Source organism: Vanessa atalanta, chromosome 25 (assembly GCF_905147765.1).
Source record: "Vanessa atalanta chromosome 25, ilVanAtal1.2, whole genome shotgun sequence".
NCBI lineage: Eukaryota > Metazoa > Arthropoda > Insecta > Lepidoptera > Nymphalidae > Vanessa > Vanessa atalanta.
This window is the reverse complement of record NC_061895.1, coordinates 1937054-1960562: the sequence shown is the minus strand read 5'-3', so window position 1 is coordinate 1960562 and position 23509 is coordinate 1937054. Positions and strand designations below refer to the sequence as shown.

Genomic DNA, 23509 nt, shown 5'->3' with positions numbered 1-23509 from the left:
GTTAATTTGAAATATCCGGGTTGCTAATAAGAACTTCACACAAGAACCCAATATCGAATCAGTCAAGTTTTAAAGGTATCCTTCAAGAGAATACATTAGCAACACAATAAATTACATTTTATATAAAATAACTAAATGAGATATCTCAAAACTCTTAAGTTAAATCAAAGAAGATATAACATATTAAATTAATTGTGTCCGCGGATCAGACAACTGTGGTAGGTCGTTAATTTAAATGTCAACTTTGTATCATTTACGAAATGATTTCATATTCGCGAACTCAAGTCGGTCAAGAACACTAACACATGCACTGGGAGTGTTTGATATTCTCTCATTTTTTATTTATTGAATACAATAAGTAGAATGATAAATAATAAATATTAATAATATATATAGACCCCGATCGAAACCTATCCACAATTAAATATTTAATACATAATAAATATCGGGACAAAATTTTCTCCAAAACTTACACCCAAGTTAGTCTTATTACCAAAATCATTATATATTAAATTTAAGTAGCTCATATAACATATTCATATATATATATATATATATAACAATTTATATTATAGTATATTATATCAATACTCACTTTATATATTGTACGCTTAATGTATAGTGTATCTAAGACTATGTCAACAAAATATAGGAAATAATTGTGACCTACGATCAATTATCATAGTGTAAAATACGTTTTTTTTATGTTTTTTGAGTGCATATAAAATTATTGTTTACAATTTAATCGATCTGACAATGAAGCCAAGTAAGATATATTGGATATTGAACGCTCCCATAACTAACAGGAATCATTAATACTTATAAAGTGTATTTAAGTTTCTTAAATTGAATTTATTTACAATCCACTGTAATGTATAAATTTTTAGATTAACGATTTTGAAAAATAAAGAAATCTATGATTTATTCCCAAGAATTCCCACCTTCACGGTTAATATAATTACGATCTATTTTCGTCATTAAAACTATTTATATAAATATATTTTAAGCATTGAACTCGAAACCGTAACAAATAAAAAGATATATTTATTTATTCAATTTATATTGTAAAAGAAAATACCATAAATATTACTAATAGTGCGTAATGGAAACATCATAACTAATTGTATTCCTGAACGATAAATTCTGACAGAATCATAATACACAGACCACTTACAGAGCGGACATCTGACGAGAACAATATTTCGCTGATATCTCATTCACATTCGAGAATATTCTTCATGGCTGTCCACTTTTCTTCCTACCACATATTTACTTGACCCATTTGGCTCAAACACTTCGATGCATGTAAGTGTACATCTATCATCCGACTAGTATTTCCGTACTATGCCCCTTTATGATAAATGTGCATGTCGACTGGAACGGCCCAAGTAACCTTGGTTCCGTTTATATGTATCAGGAAATCTTGAACCATCAGTTGTCAAGTGAAGTTATACGCGTGAAATGAACTGGGATTCTGAGTCACGACGGACAGAAGTTCAGAATTATAAATTGCACGATTAGTTTGTTGCTTATTAAAATAAATGATTTTTTTAATGTTTTAAATAAATGATATTTTTTCATGTAATTTTCCAAATAAGTATTTTAATATTTTCAAGGTTCATGTATGTAGATGAGTCTTTAAATACCTAAAATGATTTGGGAGTCTATGGGGTGTCGATAGAATTCATATATTGGCAATAAATATATTCAATGCTTTGGCAAAAAATGTTTATTAAATTATAAAAAAAATGTGTACTACGAATCTCATCTAAGACAATAAACAGTACAGTGTGTGTTCAGTTACAGTAGAGTAAACTTTTTCAGAAATAATCACGTATAGAAAATGTGTTATGTGGTATAAAGCTACCTGTCCCTTTCTCGTTCTCTGTATCTCTTTCTTTTGATCTACGGTTTTATTTAAACTCATTTCTTGAAACCAATAGTCAAATGTACAAAAGTGACACACCACCATGAAAATAATTCGATATGATTACAGAAATAATCGGGTGGTCCATCCGCACTGCGCTGTGACCGGAGCGAGTGCCAACCGAGAATGTCGCTTCAAAATTTATAGATCCGCCCAGCCTGAAAGCAGCTGCTATACGCAAGCCGCTCCAACCTACTAAATTCTGTGTATAATGAAATTAGCAAAACCGTGTAATATTAACACATACTTGTTATATTTAAAAAAAAAAACTTCCCGCTTCATCGTCATCAACTTACAGATAATAAATATATGTATAAACGTGAATTATTCCATTCAAATGAAACGCAATTTATATACAAAGATAGATGAGTTTCAGTATTAAAGATACGAATTTATTAAAAAAATATATTGACGAATCAAATGTTAAGCCCAAAACACAATACTTAATGTAGCATTAAAAAAAATAATTCAATTATCGAATCGCCCTACTGTAGTAATATTAAGATGGATAAAATCATAAAAAAATTCACTTATTGAAGTTACATTATTCCCGAGTACATTATACAATATCATTGTCTTTTTTAATAAATTGCACCCATGCGAAGACGAGATGGCCCAGTAGTTAGAACGCGTGCATTTTAACCGATGATTTCGGGTTCAAACCCAGGCAGGCACCACTGAAATTTCATGTGCTTAATTTGTGTTTATAATTCATCTCGTGCTCGGCGGTGAAGGAAAACATCGTGAGGAAACCTGCATGTGTCTAATTTCAACGAAATTCTGCCACATGTGTATTCCGCCAACCCGCATTGGAGCAGCGTGGTGGAATATGCTCCAAACCTTCTCCTCAAAGGAGAGGAAGCCTTTATCCCAGCAGTGGGACATTTACGGGCTGCTGATGCTAAAAAAAAAAAATGCGAAGACGGGGCGGGTGGCTAGTGGCTTATTGATATTTACTACTTCACGCAGTAATGGAATAAGATGTTGTCGTGATATAATATCAAGATATAGAGATAGTGTATTGTACGGAACAGGACGTGACGTAATATGACAAAAAAGAAAGTTTTCAAATCAGTAACTATTTATAAAAAAAAAACCTAACCGCGTATAAATGTTCCACTGATGGGGTAAGACCTCCTCTCCTTTTTGAAATGAAGGTTATCTTAATTCATCCATCACGTGCAGGTTTCCTCACGATGTTTTCCTTCACGAGATAAATTATAAACAAAAATAAGCATATGAAAAATCAGTAGTACTTATCCAGATAAGATTCACGGTTATATAACGATTTTAATGATTAATTTCGCGTTGAGTTTAACTCCAAGTTTAACTCCAAGGTTGGCCATGTCAAATTTATAGGCATTGAACATTCTTACGTTTTTGTTTAAAAAGAACACTTAAACAAGAAAATTTTGATGATTTTATAGTACTAATATATATATATATATATTTCAATGTGGTTTGGCGAGCCAATAAGCCAACTGATTGTAATTGGTCACCACTACCCAATGACCATACACATTGGTGCCGTAAGAAATTTTACCCATTCCTTACAGTGAAAATACGCCACCAACCTTGGGACAGTATTGCTGCTTGATAGTACAAAATATGATGAATGGGTGGGACCTACCAAGTCGGGCTTCCACATAACCCTACCACCAAATAAAATATATTATTGTTTTTATTATTATTCAACTCGGATAAACACGTAAGCTAAGACGCGGATAAAGTCTAGTTGAAAATGTATTTGGAATTCTGTCATTGCAACTGATTTCACGGTCTGACTTTATGTGAAATGAACATCGAAAATTCGCTAATGACTCAGTACTTAGGAAGTTCGCATTACTTCACGAACGCCGTCGTAAAAGCGTTAATTGGATATAGTTGTATGTGTTTACAAATTGATTTCTGCATTCGTTTCGACTGCGTTTTCATATGAAAATCGCAGAAAGATAACTCAGTACATATCTAGGGTTCCGTTTATACTGAACTAGCTGTACTTACGGCTTAACCAGCGCGAAATATATAAAACTTTACCTCGAGGAATGAATTAAAAAAGTCTATGTCCGTCCCTGGGCCCCAAACTATCTTAATAACAAATTTCATCTCTATCTGACAAGCGGTTTAAGCGTGAAGAGGTAACAGACAGAGTTACTTTGTTTTTAATATTAGGTTTTTAATATGATTTTCTCGTATTTATCATAATTTAATTAATTACATTGATATTTACCAGTATTTTATATCGTTTTGAAATTTCGTACAATATATTATATAAGTGTAAAGTTTCATGCTGTAAATGGAATCGTGAATACCAAATAACCTAAGGAGATCAATAGTTTAAGGTTCTATAAAAAAACCTAAATATCCAATCAAGAGATAACTGTACTAGGAACGAGAAAGCAATAGCCGAAGGCGCCAATCTCGAATCTGTGACTTTTATGTGAAAACGCAGCACGTATGCCGTTGACTTATTACGAATGAAATAATAACAATTTACTAATACATATCAAACGTACGCTTAATCAAAAAATCTTTAATAGTAGCTGATATTGGAACGAGGTTCTTTCACGCGAGTTACAATAGATTGAACTGGCAATCTGGCAGAAATCATCAAGTAAGGAAAAGCATTATAGGGTATAAAGCTATCTTCCGTCTCTATCTCTATCTCTGGATCTCTTTCTTTTATATATGGCTGTATTTATTCTATTGTTTCTATTCATAATGAAAATGAAATAAAGCACCTAATCCACCCACGCACACGGTCGTATTCGCGAACGGCAACTAATACCAAATGCAGTTGTGTAGTTTAACTTTTTTGGTTACAGTTAGAGTGAATTTCAAAATTCGAAGTCGAGTACAGAGTATCTACATGTAAATTTTGTGTAAAACGAATCTGATGCTAAAGTATTTCAATTATGCAATGCGTATTGAGAAGCGTGCGTACATTATACATTTTATTCGTATTTTTTACGATTAAGCCTCTTTATATTGTGACTTATCACTGGCAAATAATTTTATATGTATTGTACATTACATTGTGATCTAATATATAACGATTCTATGGTGTAAGTTCATATAATTAATTTTCCTAAAATTGCTATACATAACTTATATAAAAAATTAACACCCTATCTTAGTCTGCTTGTTTTAAAGAACCGATTCCTTTTTCGCCTAGAAGTTAAAAAGTTACTAAAATTCTTCCGACAATTCCTGATACATTTGTAACTAAACAGTTTTCGCTCGCAGCTTTGCCTGCGTGTTAGAGTCGTAGTTTTTAGATTTAAAAAAGTAGCCTGCTGCTGGGTTCAAGCTTGCTTCATACGATATTTCATCAAATTTAAATCAGTGGTTAAACCTTGAAAGTGTGATGGGGTTACTTTTGATTTTATAATATTGCTATAGATTTTGAATTTCGAATTGAAATTCTATTATAATTTAACAATAAGAAAATAGAGAAATATATTAAGAAATGATGCATATATATTTTTATTTTTAATAAAGGAATTTGTTGATATATATTTTGTCTCTAAATAAATTTCTATTAAAATAATTTAGTATCTAATATTAAGCTAAGAAATTTGGCTCGAACATCTAAAATAGCAACTACAATTTTCATAACGAGCACGACCGCTCACTTGTAGCACGTAATAAATATTACGAATGAATAAAACCGGGCTCGCTAAAAATAATTTTATTAAGATTATACATTCCAACATATTTAAGACCCACAAAAAAGCGATATTTTTTAAACTAAAATTCAGTGATTTTTGGATGATTTTTTTTTACATTTTTTTGTTATGTAAAACTTATTTTGGCGCGTGGGGAGTTCAAATTTCAAGATTGAATTTAAGTGCAACGTATATGATTCTGAAATAGTTTCACTTATGTCACGTGTACTATTTTTTTTTTTTATAATTTGTAACTTTATACTTTTTGTATATGGTATTTTTGTAGCAGATTTTTTTTTTTGTTAATATTTTATAAAACATAAGTGTACATTATTTTACAACTGCCTATTTAAATATATATAGTCTTAAACATTTATAGATAATCTAGAAATATTTTAGAATAACGTCCCCACTATTGATTAGGTTTTCCTTTCGTATCATTTCGTAGCAACACGTTTTGTGCGTAGCACCCGCGTAGCAATCAACTCACACCGATAGTGGTATTTAATAATTTATATTTAATATAATTTTATAAACTTGTATAGTGTTGAGTGTGTAAGGATGGAAAAAACAAAAAAAAAACGATAAAATCGTACTCCTGCCATTTCGAATTTTAAACACAAACCGTAATTTAATTTTACCGCACTAAAATCACTTCACACTGGCCACTTATAATTTGAATTTGAAATATCGAATGTGGAATTCCAGAGGGTACCGCACAGCGGTGCGCGCGACCTGCGACTAGTCAGTCGAAGTCAGACCGCGTAGTAACATACAACTAAGTATTTATTTATATATTTTATTATAATTACACTTATTTTCCACATTTCAACACGTGTTATTTTTGCTGAAATGTCTTTGAGTGACGTGCACAATTCATTAAAGGTCCTTTGTGCTGTCAACGCGGAACGCTGATTGATTTTTCTTACGCCTTTTCGGTATTAAGGACATTTTATTATTTTACGAACTGTAAACATTTTTTTATACACTTTCAATACACCAAGTAATACATCGGATTTATTCATGCGTATTTAAAAAAAATATAAGTATTTTTATTTTTAATAATGCATTTCGCGAAAGTAAATAGAACGTGTGGGAAGATGTTTTTTTTAATAATATTCGTGTGTAGGACAGACTTTCAATTTTGTAGGAAACGTCATTAAATATAACGTTGACAAATGTCAGTTCGTGTGACAATCTTGGCTTAGATGTAGGTTGAATTATTTTATACTGGAGAAACGGCCTTGGAACATGCTATTTTATTAAAAAACAAATTATATTTATAGCACGTTTCGATCAATAAACATCTTAAATGTATGTTGAAATTAAATATATGTTTCAATCAACTAATCCAATCTCATTATCTATGGTTAATTTAAAAATATATTGTTTATTCATAAAACAGCATATAAATTCAAACATTCATTCGAGTTATTTCAACTAACGCAATTATTACAAAAATATTAAAAAAGTTTTGAACAATTTATTAATATTTAAAAACGGCCTAAGTCCACTAACCCGATTTAATAAAAAAAATTATCAAATGTTAATAATTTACACATTTCTTTGTTGATAAAATGTTTGACTTTTTTATGGAATAGGCGGCAAACGAGCAGGAGTCTCTGATGGAAAATGACCACGACCGCCCATGAACATCTGCAACACCGAAGGGCATGAGGCTTTGAGGAATAATTAGGCTCTCTTTTTGTAGGTAACCAAGTCGGAAAAACCGCCGGCGAAAGCTGATTCAACAGATTCATCGTGCAAGGCAGCAAATGCCTTAAAAATCGCACTGCTGTGGACTTTAGGTGGAAACTTCTCTACACATTTTTGAATTTTTAATAATAATTTACCTATATAATTTATACATATATATTCCTAATATATATGTATAAATTTAGATATAATAAATAAATAAATATTGGACAACATCACATACATTACTCTGATCCCAATGTAAGTAGCTAAAGCACTTGTGTTATGGAAAATCAGAAGTAGCGACGGTACCAAAAACACCCAGACCCAAGACAACGTAGAAAACTAATGAACTTTTTCTACATCGACTCGGCCGGGAATCGAACCCGGGACCTCGGAGTGGCGCACCCATGAAAACCGGTGTACACACTACTCGACCACGGAGGTCGTCAAAAATTTATAAATTAATATTAGGAACAATACCGTTATATAAGTCCACGATAACCATCGTCACAATTAAAAAATATATCGTCGATTTATTAATTGAATAAAAATAAAAATAATATACTCTTACCGATATTTTTAATTCAAAGATCAAAAACCCTCACTAATTAATTCCTTACGTCAGTTTAATATTGTCGCAAACGAGAGCCGGGAATATTTGAAATAACGCAATAAACAAGTAAATTAATCGATGTTTACTTTGAGAGAGATTTCTACTCGATTTCAATACACTTTGGGCGATGTCCAAAACTGGAGCAAATCGTCTACGTGTAGACGTTACTGTTTATATGCATTTCCTTTGGATTACGAAAAAAAAACAGCATCCGTTATTACACACGAACTATTCAACTAGGTATTCAATACTGAATAAAAATGTTCCCATTTATACCTACTTTCATATATAGAATTTTTTTTTTATGGTATATTTTATACGTTATGTCAATTAAATAAATTATTTTTTTTATAAAAGATAAATTTAATTGTATTTAATTAATTAAAACTCATATTTTAAATGTCTGGCAACCGGCAAGAAACTCAGCAGTTACTGTCAGAAGACAATTCTTCTCGATGAAATCTACATTTAATACAGTTTTGTAAAATGACGATTGAAAAACAAAAATGCTTGTAAAAGCACAGTTAAATACAATTATTATATTATGTAGTATTTAATATGTCATGCCTGAACGTCAACATACATCAACTACATATTTTTTTATCATCTATATAACCTTGTTTTGATTAACCTTATTACTATGTGCCCCCTGATCAACCGTCAAATCACGCTATCAGTAAATCGTAATAGATTAGATATAGCACCTTTTTAGACAGACGAATTTATTGAACTGCGAGTATGGGGTTGAGGCGTGTCGTCGTTGTATAAAAGTCTTGAATAGATTATGGGACAACAACAAGTACAGGAGTATACTACCTACTACTTGCGTACTAATGTGCATATAATATAATGATACATCATTTGAAACCCTCGATAAAGCAAATAATTTTACTTCTATTTGGTTGGAGGTTACCGCCCGTCCATATACCATAGCTCTAATGGCATTAACAATTAGTATATGAGAAAGAGAGACATGAAATCTATTTCTTTTTTGCGCTGTGTTTTTGTTTTGTGTGTGTGTGGGTGTGTGTTTGTGTGTGTGTGTGTGTGTGTATGTGTGTGTGTGTGTGTGTGTGTGTGTGTGTGTGTGGGTGGGTGTACATGTGTATATATATATGTGTCTAGTGTTTGTATTTTAAAAAACAAACTACGCTTATTTTACCACGTTGCTTCAATACAAGTTGGTGGATCCAATAATGATAATCGCTAAAATATATATAACTAATACACTATATAGAATAACAACTGAGAGACTGTAAGCCCCCCCCCCCCTCCTGATAACGAATCCGCTCTTTAAATATTTTGACTGTCGAATCCTTATATCAAACAACAATATAATCTTCAAGAACATTATTCATGTGTAATATTAAAGTACAAAACCACTAAGATCACTTAAAGTAACTTCATCAGGTCATTGGCACCGACTGGCATAATCGAAATACTTGTTAAATAAGTCTTAAAAGGATCTTATATACATAATCATTTTAAAATATTGTCTGACATTTCGTTGGCATCACGCCAGTATTGTTTAAGCGATTGTCTTGCAAGAGTAATTTTGAAAGGGTTACAAAATCACACAAACATCATTATTTAGACTTAAGAATGAGATCAATCAACGAAAGATCTTGATTTTAAGTAAGCGTGGGATGATGTTAAAATAGTCTTTAGACTTGTGAAGTTTGTTTTGAAATCGTATGTGAAGTTAATTAAGATATATATATGGTAATATGTTGGTATTTTTAGGAGATATTATGCTATATTTATGTTGTTTTTTTAAGAAAGACATGCAACGGCACCTTTTGGTAGAAGTGGTAGCTTACGCTGTATCGTTGGCATGTTTGACGTTTACCGCTAAGGAGGTTTTAAATTAAAATCACAAAATTTAGTTTAAAAAAATTCGAGGAAATATCACAGGTCTTGTAAAGGACATAACATCTTAAATTGAGCACCACTAAATTTTTAGTTGCCAGGTTAGCCATGGGTTATATACGTATATATGTAAATACATGCTATATCTATGTATCTAAGATATATATAAGTGAAATACCTAGAAGTAATTTCGGACATTTATCCCCTCGTTAAATTCGTAAAACAAATTTAAGTATTTCCCAAAAATAATATAAATTTATAGCATTGAGAAGTTTTTGAAAAAAATACTTTTTGAAATGTATCTTATTTATTGAAATAAAACTAGTTTTTTAACGGATTTAATCGCGTATATTAATTATTTTATTTTAACATCCCGACGTTTCGAGCACTTTGCAGTGTTCGTGACCACGAAGTATATTTCAATGTGTAATAATCGCGAAAATCTAAGACAACATTATGTATCTTATTTAGATTTTGACATATTTTTAAGTTTTCAAAGACATATTAAAACACAGAATAATCGAATATTCTCAAAACTATAGAAATTTTAAGATGCGATCGTGATGTTACTTTTTTTATGCTAAACGTGCAGGAGGTTCACCTGATGGAAATTGACTACTACCGCCGACTTGGACAATTGGACATCTGCAACAGCGGGGGACTTGCAGGCTTTAAGAAAAGTGTACGATCTTCTCTTGTAGGTTCTTGTTAAAGAACATAGAACATAACGAAAGTATATCTTTCTTATTCGACTAAGGAACCCCAAGTACATTCCAATGGTCCGTTAATATTCGTATGAAGTGTTTTCGTTACTAAGTGTACTCATGTCACAATTGGCACTAGTTCAAAAAAAAAAAGTTGATATGTAAGCGCCTTGACTCATAGCGCCTTTTTTAATAATTTCTGATTCATAGTTGTTATAATGGATGTCACCCGTCTGAGACGGAAATATGCTTAAACGCAATTGTTATTTATTAGAGTGTGAACAAAGGAGTTAAATAATTTAATGAAAATCTAGAATGTTCTGTAATACTTCTAAGTTTTTAATCATTTTAAAAATCGAACGTGGAATCTAGAAATTTGACTCCAGCAACAAAGTTAGCATTTATAATTAAACTATTATAAAATAACTCGCCCTGCCTGTAAATATTTTGTCCAAAATGTATAATCACTCGGAACGTTTTTTTTTCATGGCAAAGATGGAAAAACTACTACCACCACCACCCATGTACATCTGCAACACTTTATTCATGGAATGAGTAACCTCTTTTCTTGTAGGTTCCCAGTCGGTTTGGAAAGAAAAATTACCGACGAAAGCTGGTTCCACGGAGTGGTTGTACGAAGAAGAAAATGCCTTAAATCGCACTGTAATAGATTTTCGAACATCGGCACTCGGAATGTTGTAAGGATTTAAATTTCATGTGCATTCTTGTGCATGTAGTGCGTCGATCTCACCCTTCAACCACAAAACGGTAAAATACTAAGTGTAGCTTGCAATTGCTATACTAAGATTAGCTGTAGAATATTTGATGATATTTTATTGATACATACCCAATAGGGATACAAAGCCCTACTACCAAGTTAAGTAAATTAAATTTTCATATATATATTTATTTATATTTCAGAAAAATATTTATTGTAACATTGTAATAAAAGTCGAATAACACTTAATATTTAAAAGTAATAGTGTAACGGGATAAAATCGGTTCGGAAAAACCGCATAAATAAATAACAAATGAGGTCAATTTGTCAAGAACTATTAGTCTTATGTATGTGATTTAAAAAGCTATATTAGAATTACAATGTAGTAAATCAAATTTAAAACTATAAAAAAAAAAAACGGTTTTTATAATGAGTTACTTCCGTTCTACATAAATCCTCCTTTTATCTTTTAATGATATAAAGGTATTAAAAAAAAAAAAAACAAATTGAAATTCCAAAAAATGATCTATATGATATTTCTAATTTATGTTGTTATGTGTCATCGTTACAACTATCAACATTTAATAAACTTTTTCGAACCGGTGAATACCCTATTGACCAATATAACAAATGTAAAAACATTTTGCCGTACCACTGGCAGAACGTAATAAGCACGAATACGCTTACAGACCTGTAATAATAAAAAAAATGCTAAAAATCGTTCTTAATTTGAATTAAAAGAAGATTGAACTCATCTTTCATATTGGCCCGTCTAGGTAAACAGCACACACTCAGCAGATATTCTACTAACGGCATCAACCTAGTATTGTTCCGTAGCGTTCCGTAGAACATCTTAGTTGCGAAGGGTAGTGGTGTATTAACAAAGAAAGTTTTGTTTTTAATATTACTTACGACGACTATGATATATGGGCGGTTATAAATACCATAGACTCATGTGCCCAAAAAAAGCATTTTTGACAAAAAAAAAATACGATTTACATCGTAAGACAGAAAGTATTAATTTATTATCAAATACTTAGATGAAAGATCCGCTTTCACTTCGTAAGTCATTTTCAAACTTTCAATAAAGGGTTTCATAATTTAATGCGAAGTTTTTTTTTATTTTACAATAGGAAGACTTAATCCAAAAGCGGCTTTTCAGTTTTGTACGCGTTTGTATTTTGTATTAAATTTCTTAATATTTTTTATACTGTTTTTACTAATTGACGGAGTAAATCACGAGGTAAGTTTAGGTGTATAATCCATTATGACATTGCGTAATTTAACTAAATATGATGATTGTTGTAGTTATCGGAAAAAATTATGCCGAACCATAATATGTATAATTACTATGATTAAAATGGCTTTATCAAGCCTTATTGGCCTTGCGGGGACTGCTAGCTGGTTAACTATAATTACATTCATATATATAGATTTACCCGCGCGAAATTTATAAAACACAAACTTCCAACCTCCTTAGGGATGAATTTCATAAAATCCGTTCTTACCGAATGTCTACATCGTATAAGGAACCTACCTGCCAAATTTCAAGTTAGGTGTTATAATTTCTGAGATTTCATGATTATTCAGTGAGTGGTTTCGCTTTTATACATATAGGTTTTCAGTAAACAAACTCAACAGTTCATAATACAGTTATATGTCAGCTTCAGTTAAGTTTAGATTTAACCGTTTATATTTGACGCGTGCATATTTTCTTATTATATCCGTCTGAGTCAGAATATATTGAAAACTCGCGTCTAGAGTCTTCGCCCACAGCGGCTAATTATTTACAAAGTTTGGCACTAATATCCACTAGAATTATATGTGGATTTTTTACGTATTTTCGTAATGTAATTCAGCGTTTATTATGTGTCGCAATGTTATTGACGATTCAATGGACACGCTAGTTTTTTTAAATATATTTATAGAAATCTATAAGTGTTCTTTTTTTTTGTCCAATTTAATGTCGTATTGTTTTCTTAACGACAATATTAATATACTTTTACGTAAGAACTTTAAAAATTGAGTTTTTTTAGAAAGTAAAGAGTAACTACTGGGTTTCTTGTCGGTTCTGTACGCTAAAATCTTTTCATTTCGAAAAGATCCTAAGAATCCTGTAACAAGATGATTCCACTTCAAACAATACCTAATATTTTGCCTATAATTACGGGTGCCGCTTGTTTCTTTCGTGGTTTTTTTTTTTTTTAATTATTTAATTTAGAAGCAAACAAACAAGCTCCAAGTCATTGCACATTTACAGAACCAAGGGCCTGCCTTTGAATATTTCCATATTACCAAATGATTTTGGGCAGGAGATTTGATGGAATTTAGTTGCATAGTTAGCTTACGTGTCAGTAATATGCTGATTTGGAACCTAAATCACTCAAGTGATAGATTTATACAATGAGCAGAAGCTCCGAGAAGATTGAAAAAACTATATAAATGTGGATAAACCTGATTATTTTTAAGTCTTCAGTATAATTTAAATGTTGTATGTGGTTCGTGTCTACATCTTATTTATTTATATATATTATAGTATATATTAATATTTCCCGCGTGACCATCACATACAGGGTCATATACTAGAAAATCGTCAAAACGCGTTGCATCTTTTTTTATAAATTTTAGGAATCTGCAACTTCAAGTATGACATAGGTAGGCTACGCGTAAATAAAAACGTATTTAAAAAATAAAAGAATAGTAGCATTTACCCAAATTAAATAAAGAATTACTAATATTCCTATTTACCCCTACTTTTAAGCTTATCACTTGTGTTAGGAGTGGGTACGACAACAGCCCAAAGGGTCAGTAACGATCCTATGACTTCTTACATGGCTAGGAGGCCCAGCGGCCCGTAAACCATCGCGCTATTGACACTTGCTGAATTTATTATATTTCTTAATTGTTGCAAATATTATTATCATTGTTTATTTTACGCATTCCTTGAACTACAGCTTATTCTTATACCTAAAAAAATCATTAATAATATCCTCCGGTTTCTGAAACGTTGGTTTCAAGACATTGGTTGGTTCTAAGACAGGTTAGCTAAATCGGCTTTACCCTCAACACTCATTGGTTGCCTATAGCATCACCAGCTTCAACCGACCAATGACCATCTAGATTAAAACACCTAGTTAATATAACTTAAATCTGCGTTTAATTGGAGATTAAGCTGCGTTTATCGTATAAAATAAAAATTTACTTAGCTGTTTCTAAATTGATATTACAGTAAATTAAAAATAGTATACAATACTTTAGAAAAAATTAATTAAATTTCAAAGTCATTTATAAATACTAAAATAAATGAAATTATATTAAAATGTATTGAAATATCTAATAATTTGTATTTTAAATGACAATTTAACTGCGTAATGTCTTAATGTTCCAGTTCTGGGTTCACGCCAAGCCTGTAAGCTCTGTTTGGAATGTGTGTTTTCTAAAACTTATAATAGATAACTGTTTTATTATAAATCTATTTATAATGGTTCAAGTTCGGGTGGCTTATACAAGGTTTTACATATTTTCATATATTTGAACGCCAAACAGCAATCCAAATTGTTGTATTCTGGTTTGAAGAATCAACAAGCCGGTATATCTACAGATATAAGAGACTTAAAATCCCCAAGGGTTGATAGCGTTTTGAGGGTGTAAAGAACGATTATTATTCCTTACAGTGCCAGTCTAGGGGTGAGCACTCCGTCACGGTAGTATGCGAAAGCGATCCCGCGGCGCTGACCGATGAGACGGAGAGGGTACCGCTGGTTTTTAGTGGGTATTCCGGTGTGCCGCCAACATCTTGGGCACCGGTGAGTCCCACGAGTGGTGGTGACCACTTACCATTCGCCAATTCACCTAACTACTTATATTCAATGAGAAAAAAAAACGTGGGTCATATTATGCAAAACTTTAAACAAGTTCCGACCAAGCGATCGAGTTAAAATATAACACATACATTTATAATCAAATAAAATCGAATATATACTAAACCTTATTCAATTATTGCATATAGAGGTTCATTTGTTTTTTTTACTGTACCCGGAGAACTCTTGATACCAGATAATTAAGAATATTTTTATGTAAGCTGACTTTTGATGGACCATCTCATAGTAAGTGGCCACCACCGCCCATAGATATTGGCCCTGTTCGAAATATGAATCATCCCTTACACGACACCAATGCGCCAACCGTGGAAGCCAAGATATGTTCCTTGTACCTGCAGTTACACTGTTATAAATTTGCTGACTTGTAAGTGACTTTAATAGTCTATTATGTAATGATATAATTACTTATTACATTTCTAAAATATGTAGTTTATTCCAGCAACACGCATTGGAGCAGCGTGGTGGAGCTAATGAAGCAGGTGAAGCATTTGCACAGCAATGCAAGATCTACTCTTATACTAACTAACTTTTAGTTAAACATGTTTGTCTAATATTAACTCTTTATTGAGATTACCTCTTAGATTCAATGTTACATTTAACTATTAAAATTAAATTTATTTTAAGTGTCGAGATCCGTTAAAAAATTATATTTATGACATAACCCTAATCTACGCCATAAGGGTGTTACAAAAATATCGAAATGTTAGTGTGGATATTAAACGATATATAAAGAAATTCCTCCACCTGTCCACATAAAACATATGAATGCGTCATTCGAAACTATAACTAAAGGCAACACCACACTTATAATAGTTTTCGAAACAAATTATTTTCCACTCAAATTTCAGTGCTGGTAACAATTTACTAGCTTTTTAAATTAATTTATACTGTTAGACTAGAGCATCGCTAAACAGGTTCTATTATACTTTTAAATATAATAGATTGTGAGTTTTTTTTTATGCTAATAAATTATAATTCGATAAGATATTTTCTTATTGTTTTTTGTTACTGTCTGAAATTTATATATTAAAAAATATATCTAGTTACTTATGTCACATTGTTCCAAAAACTTCGAATTTTAGGTTTGACACATTTTTTTTATAAAAGAAGGAGAACATGATGTTTTGATTTTGAAGGTATTCCGGAAATGTTGAATTGCGTATTAGATACTCAAACCGCAATATTTTATTAGTTTAAAATAGATTGTCAAGTTGATTAATTTTACCTTCTTATAATTTTAACATATTATTACTGTATACAATTTGTATTTTTGTACTTTTGAACATAAAAAAATGATAAAAGTACAGTTACGCTATAGAAATTAAAAATATTTTATTTATTTTTAAATGTATCAGGAATAACCTTTTAAAATTAATAAAGACAATTTGTTGGCATTTTTCGTATCGGCCTAATTTTTTTTTATTGAAATTTTTTATTAAAATAATACACTAACTTCTATATTATTTATAACTTGTATATTATTATACTAAAACTGCTTACGTATCTATTCGTTTTGCCTGCCATCTATATTTTATACACAAATCTACGAAAACGAGAGGTTGTTTAGCGTTTTAGTTCGAGTGTAATGCGAGAGATGGCGCTAAACCAAATTTTATTGTTACTTTTAGTAGTGTATATGGAATGGCTTGTGATTATATTTCTCAGAACAAACATATATAATTAGAACAGAAATAAAAAACATAAGGAGTTACATTAAAGGTTATAGAAGGAATAATTACTACTGCTCCATTCCAGTTAAATATATTTTTTTACAGTCCGAATCTTAAAGTTTTCTGTGTTTATTTACTTATTTTAACCGACGAATTTAAAAATAATAAAATTAATTCGATTTATAAATTTAGACAAATAATTCTTTTGGAATGTAATCGCAATAGTACGGTTAAGACACATTCGTTATAAGGGTAATTTGATGCAATATATTCAAGTAAAAATATTCATGGATTGTCCTATATATGGAGGTAAAAAGGACGGGGCAAATCTGAACGTACCCATCACGTATTTGGCAAGTTGACTCAGACGTAGCGTTGGTTGATAGTATTCTGTAAATATTAACCTCATTCTCAGCTTCTCCAGTAAATCATGCGTTTTATTCATGTATGTTTTAACAGACTTTCATAAATTTTCTTATGTTTTTACGAAAAAATTCGCATATTTCAAAGAGCGTTCTGTTAGTCGGCAGTTGAAACTCTAAAGATTTCCAAACTATTTCTCTTCCGTTATCAAAAAATACTTGAGCCAATCTTGCATATATTAATTTTTTTCTTTAGATTGAAACGATAATCATTTAGGCCCAATTTTTTGCTATAAGGGTATTAAAATAATTATATTAAGCCTATGTTTAGTATCTCTACTGAACTTACCTTCTAGGAACTGTCTAGTGGGGAGCCGGAGTGATACCTTCAGAGAGGACGCGTACGTGGAGTCGATGTACCAACGCTGGTCGCCACCCTCACCCAGCCTCTTAGTACTGCCTCTGTAATTAAAAGACAATAATTATTTAGTAATCAAAAATTAAAATATAGCTTCTTTATATATGGGCTATAACAAGCTCTCCTAAATCAGATTTTAGAAGAACTCATTAAATGTAATGTAGCCCCGAATTGGGAGCAAGGGAATTCACCTTTACCGCGAATTAAATTGTATTTGGATGATAATAAATAATCATATTTATATTTATAGAAAGCTAGTATATTGTAGAACCCTTGGGTATATATTTTTCGATATTAATGTCTACTATTTCAAATTTAGTTACAAAATTAATTATTTAAATAACATAAGTTCTAGTCCAGATTATTCAAATCTTTAAACTGCGAAATTTACATGACTTTGCTTTCATGATTTAAAGTCCACATCAAATTTGTATTAACTTTGCTGTAAATATTCTGACAGCCCTTAGATTTTGCCGCCTCATGAGACGAGACCTACATAGACTATCTAAAGTAATCTAAAATGGGTATATTTTAATCTTATATATTTTGTATTATCAATATACTTTAGATATTTCCATAATTTAGCATAAAACGTTAAAACATATATTAATAATCTATGTGACTACGTCTATTGTCCATTTTTTAGTCGTTAATTACTAATTAACTCAAGTGAATCCTACTCAACTCAATAAATTATAAAATTTAATTTAGGTTCTTCGTGTTTGCCATCACATGTGTTTTTAATTGTTAAATATTATTTAAACAAAAAAAAATGTCAAATTAAAATGATTGTTCCGAAAACATTCCTAAAATTATTTGCCATTGTGAATATAACTTTTAATCTCGAGGTTTCTAAAATTACTACAAATAAGTTGAGCATTAGGTCAGCTTTTTAACGATATGGTTACGAGACGATGTCAGTCATCGCTTGTGTCCCTAGACGAGACGTTCTAATTTGAAATTTTTTTTTGGTTACATGGGATATTTTTTATTTACTTTTAAAATTTAAATTGTAACTACATTTTCGAAGTTTCAACTATTCTTGAATAGTTTTAAATATTACGTGTATTAATGGGAACGTAGGTGATTTACGTTTAGTTTTTAATAATAGTTATAAGTTTGATTGAGATTTAATACTTTTTTCGAACATAAATTAAAAAAAAAAAAAGTGTTTTAAGTAAGTTTTTTTATGGCTGACTTACAGGAACAAAATGAATAAATGCGTCATATTTGAAATTCGAATAAATTCAATGAATTATCATATCTATTTATTAAATTGTATTTATCACATCAGACAAAGACTTTCTCTATTAATCCTAAAAATAAATTTCAATTAATAATTTAAAAAATTTGATCTTTATAAATAGAAAACAAATCAATAGATATCTACGCATTTAATAAAATAAATATAATGATTATATATATCAACGAGTCTATTTTTTCATTCATGCTTGTCACAAAAAGAAATGCCGCCAATGATACATTTAAAAATGTGCATATGTACTGTAATGAATTATGTATCTGTTATAATATTAATTCTATTAAATTCATAAAGGACGATCAATATTGTATGCCTTGATCAAAGTATAAAAGCAAAAACACGTAAAAAAAGAGGTTATATGGAACAAAAACAATAGCAGATTTTCGTCTACATATGTAATTCGCAAGCGTGCAAATGAAAACGATTATAGTTTACTGTGTATATATTTACCCGGAATCCATATCGAAAATCATCTACGGTAACACGGGGAATACTTTCATAAAATAAAATTCGCCAAACGACGACATTCAAAATAAAAACTACATGTTTCCGCCGTACATATGTCAAACTGTACTATTTTCGGACACCCAAGTTCATACTGTTCGCCGCAAGCATAAATATCTTTGAAAGTCGTTACCGCGCTACACGTTCGGCGTTTCAGTTTTCTTTTTCAGGATGGGTTTGAATCGAAGCTATCTAAGTTTTAAAAAGCTCTAATAGATGGCGCTGTATTTATTATTGATCATCACTTATATTTTTGATAAGTTTTAACTAGATGGCGTTTTCAACAAAATTGAACTTCTTCAATTTTCTTCGTTCTTTAATTGAAAGATAGCATTCGCTTTATGGTATGTAAACTTCGAAGGAAATTAAGCCTCTCCCTGCCTGTTAAATGTTATGGGTTTTTTAATACCATCGATAGGCGGCTGTTTAAATGGGCAACCTGAGTGGTCATCACCACCCATAGAAATAGGCGTCGTATAAAATTTTAACCATTTCTTACATAGGTATAAGCAATGGCCTCCATCCTTAGGAATTGCGATGTTATGCCCCTTTTGCCTGTAGTTATACTGTTAGTAATACGATACTGTTATTTACTTAACTATTTTGTCTGCTCTTTGAACAGGGAACTTATTAGTTTAAATTTAACAAGTATTTATAATAAATAAAACAAAATAAATTTAAAAAGTAATCAGAGGCATTCATTACAAACATCCACTTTTCGAGATCTGTAACTATATCAACAATTTAATTTATTTTTGACGCAGGTGTAATATTCGTAAGACACTCGGCTCCTTGTAGAAACCGGGTTAAGTGTTTTTTATTTCAAATTACAATAAACACTTTAGAAATAAGAAAGGATTACCGGTACAGTCGAAAGTCAGTAACAGCTTTACTTATAGACTTTTATCGGGAGTTTAGTTAAACAATGATTTGTCTCTTTTTCTCAACATTGATTTTACATCCGAAAGAAGAAAACAGCCCTCTTTAACTAAGAATCCTCGTACAACATTAGGTAAAGTCATAGTGTATGATTTATTTGCGTAATGTAAAAGTCTTGAATGAACGACGGAAATAGTGTGAATAAACATTCAAACTTCATTCAATTTTTGATGAAAAATGATGATTAATAACAAAGATTACCGAATTCTTTCGTATGAAATTTTTATATCAAAGAGTCAGAATTTTCACCTACGCTTTTTTTTAGTGCGTCCGATCTCGTCTACGTTTAATTATAATAAAATCTCGTATAGCTACATGTCTATTTTTATATTTGATTTATTCGATACTTCTATTATTGTTTCGCTTAAAATTTAATTCAACATTGGCGATGAAATGTAGTTTTTATTTTATTACGAGGTTTGTGTTCCAATGTTCTATATTATCTGTATTTTCTTTTCTACTGGTATTTTTACTACTTAATGTTATGTATTAAATATTCCATTTTGTAATATAGAGCACGGTGTGAGGCAGTTAGATTTGTCCTCATCAATCCGTTCTAAGCTAAGCGAAATGTCGACCACTGAATGAACCTTTACAATAAATAATACCTAATTATTTCTTTAATATTTAAAAATTATATATTGTAAGTTTTTATTGTATGTTTAAGTAATTATATTGAATATTATCTTATATTGTCACAGCCCGTCACAACTTCATAGGGTACCATTGAAAATCAGCGTTGGGTTCTTGGAACCCAACTTGGAAGCTAAATGGTACACCTTTAGGATACGTTAACTATCATTGCTTTGTTTTGTTGTTGTTGTTATTTTTTATGGATTAAGTTAGTTCGTTGTTGTTTTTCTTTTGTTCATTTTTCATACTTGTTATGATTGTTTCGTGTCCTAATAAACATTTCTTTCTTTCTTTCATTATCTATGTAAATAATCTTAGTTATTGACGATACGGTTTTTCTATGTCTAATAATGAAGTTGGCTGTAGAAATTGAGTGATACAAACACAGTGACGGACCGATCAATAACAAAAAATTAAGTTAACCATGTTTAGAGAAGGATAGCGTTATCAGCAGCAGAAAAATCGCCCGTAATATTTTAACTATTCTAAGTATCTGTCACTTGTCCTGTCACCTGTCCTGTCATCTTAGGAAACACAGAGACGTAGAAAGGAGGCTCCACGAGTTAGGTCCTTACAACGATATAGCAAAAAATCGTTTGTTCCTGATCTTTTGTCCAAGTGTTTATACTTGTGGACCAAATATATCCAAACATCGTTGAACGTCCTACAAGTACGATATAATAACAGTTTCAGATGACCGCTCTATATAGTATTTCTGGAATGTTCACGTTATATACTGGCAATTATTTTGCTACCATGAGGTAGCGGACAGCATTTCTGATAAAAAGAGCGGGAGCACGTAGCAACGGTATTTTGAGGACGACAGTAGAGAATCTCAATTTAACAGGAAAGATTTCAGATTTCAGAAAGATTAATAGTAAATTTAATTTTTATATAAGAATTATGAACATTTTTAAATGTATACAAATACGTATTAAAAATAGTTACTGTATAAATCATGACAGCGTTGAATGTTGGCAAGAATGCTAGCAGCATTTCCCCGTTGATTCGCAATTTCGATCCTCTGGACAAAAAACGAACCAGCCCCCTCGTCACATGAAACAATACTTCCACTGGTGACAAGATGGCTGTTTCGTTTATTAATTAACACCAGGTGTAATACTTTTTGCACTACTTTCATTTATTTTATTATATCATATTACAAATCATTTTAAACCCGTTCTAACCCGAATAAAATGGATTTAATATTATCACAAAAAGTACAATACAAAATAAAAATAAAAATAGTTTAACAAAATAATTAAAACAACAGATCCAACTAATGCAAGTATCAAAAAATATTTGAACTATAAATAATTTCTTTATATACGAGTATAAATTTATTACTTGTTATATATTATTTTATCGCCTTTTCAAAACCCTATCGTTTGCCAATACAAATAGCGCTTGGCAAGTTTTTACATTTTCTGCGTCTGTATGTGACAGGAGCTTTCTATGAAATCGCAAAACGCCTCGTATAAATACCATTATTATTTAGTGATATATGGCACTTAAAAATGTAAAGAATATTTTTTTATAATAAAGTATTTCCAGTGCGGCATGAGAAAAATTGGTAATCTTTGTACAATATATCGCTTTGCATTTCGAGATAATCACAACTCACTTGAGTTAAATGGTTATTTTTAAGTACAAAGTCAGACGGTATATTTTGCTCCGAAGACTTTAGACTCCTAGGTCTAAAATCATAGGCGGTAAACGTTTATGCAATGGCATTTGTGTATAAAATAATAAATATTTTAATTACGGTTACACAATTATCAGATACGTAGATCACTTTTTCTATTTATTATTTAAATATATATTTTTGCTTTATTTCTGCCGAGAAGGTACAGATTATTTCGCCTATGTCACGTACGATTATGATGAATGATTAATCTTATTCTTTTTACATATTATAATATTGTAGTTTTTATCCTCTTAATGAACATTAAATAAAAAAGGGGAATAATCAACGGAGTTCAATTAATTAATAGCCTATTATAAGGGGAATTAGTGTAGCTGTCAGATGGCTTTTAAATTCATTCACTTTTTGGCGGGAAACAGCGCGAAATTCGGTCAAGCGTATCATTGTTAAACTGTTTTTGTAATAATATTAGCAAACCAGATATTGGTTAACCTGTAAAATGTACCTGTATTTTGTTATTAATTAATTATTATTTTATATGTAAATTTAATTTTTAATAAATTTATTAAAAGTAAATTTGTTATGTTAATACTATATTATATAAACGCACAATGCAGCGTCGATCGTCAAATTCTCATATCGATATGTAAAATAGCTTTTGCGGTTTTTACAAACGGCAAAAAGAATAAAAATTTTGATTTACAAACTAGATACTTAAAATTCTATTATTTCTAATATTTTTATATCTATATTTTGATAATTTCTATGCCAATATGAGTATTGGCAGTGAGCTGTTTGCAAAATCTTCCAGCAGAAGATATATGTGTATGTCATTATCTAGCTATGTGTAAGTATTCGCCTTGATAACTTCAAAAATAATACCTTTCCTTACCCAAAAATGAAACAGATGGGTACAGTACAGATACTACATCTAGTCTTTAGAGAAGTACTATTGGTGTAACTTCTTACTCTTCTAGAACGGCCATACGATCACCGGTG

At 30.8% G+C, this 23509-nt stretch overlaps 1 protein-coding gene across 4 annotated transcripts in view; it reads right to left on the bottom strand.

The window, feature by feature from the left end:
• LOC125073646 (filamin-A) overlaps positions 1-23509 on the bottom strand; it is a 94538-nt gene that overhangs the window by 45419 nt on the left and 25610 nt on the right. For 2 of the 4 annotated variants that reach the window (XM_047684546.1, XM_047684547.1), the window contains exons 2-3: positions 17460-17572; positions 17088-17138 (exon numbers count right to left, since the gene is read on the bottom strand). In XM_047684546.1, coding sequence (XP_047540502.1) covers positions 17088-17091 — 4 coding nt within the window. In that variant the 5' untranslated portion in view covers positions 17092-17138; positions 17460-17572. Of the gene's footprint in view, positions 1-17087; positions 17139-17459; positions 17573-19239; positions 19381-23509 lie in introns of those variants that run through there. The other 2 variants (XM_047684543.1, XM_047684544.1) reach the window with 2 other exon arrangements.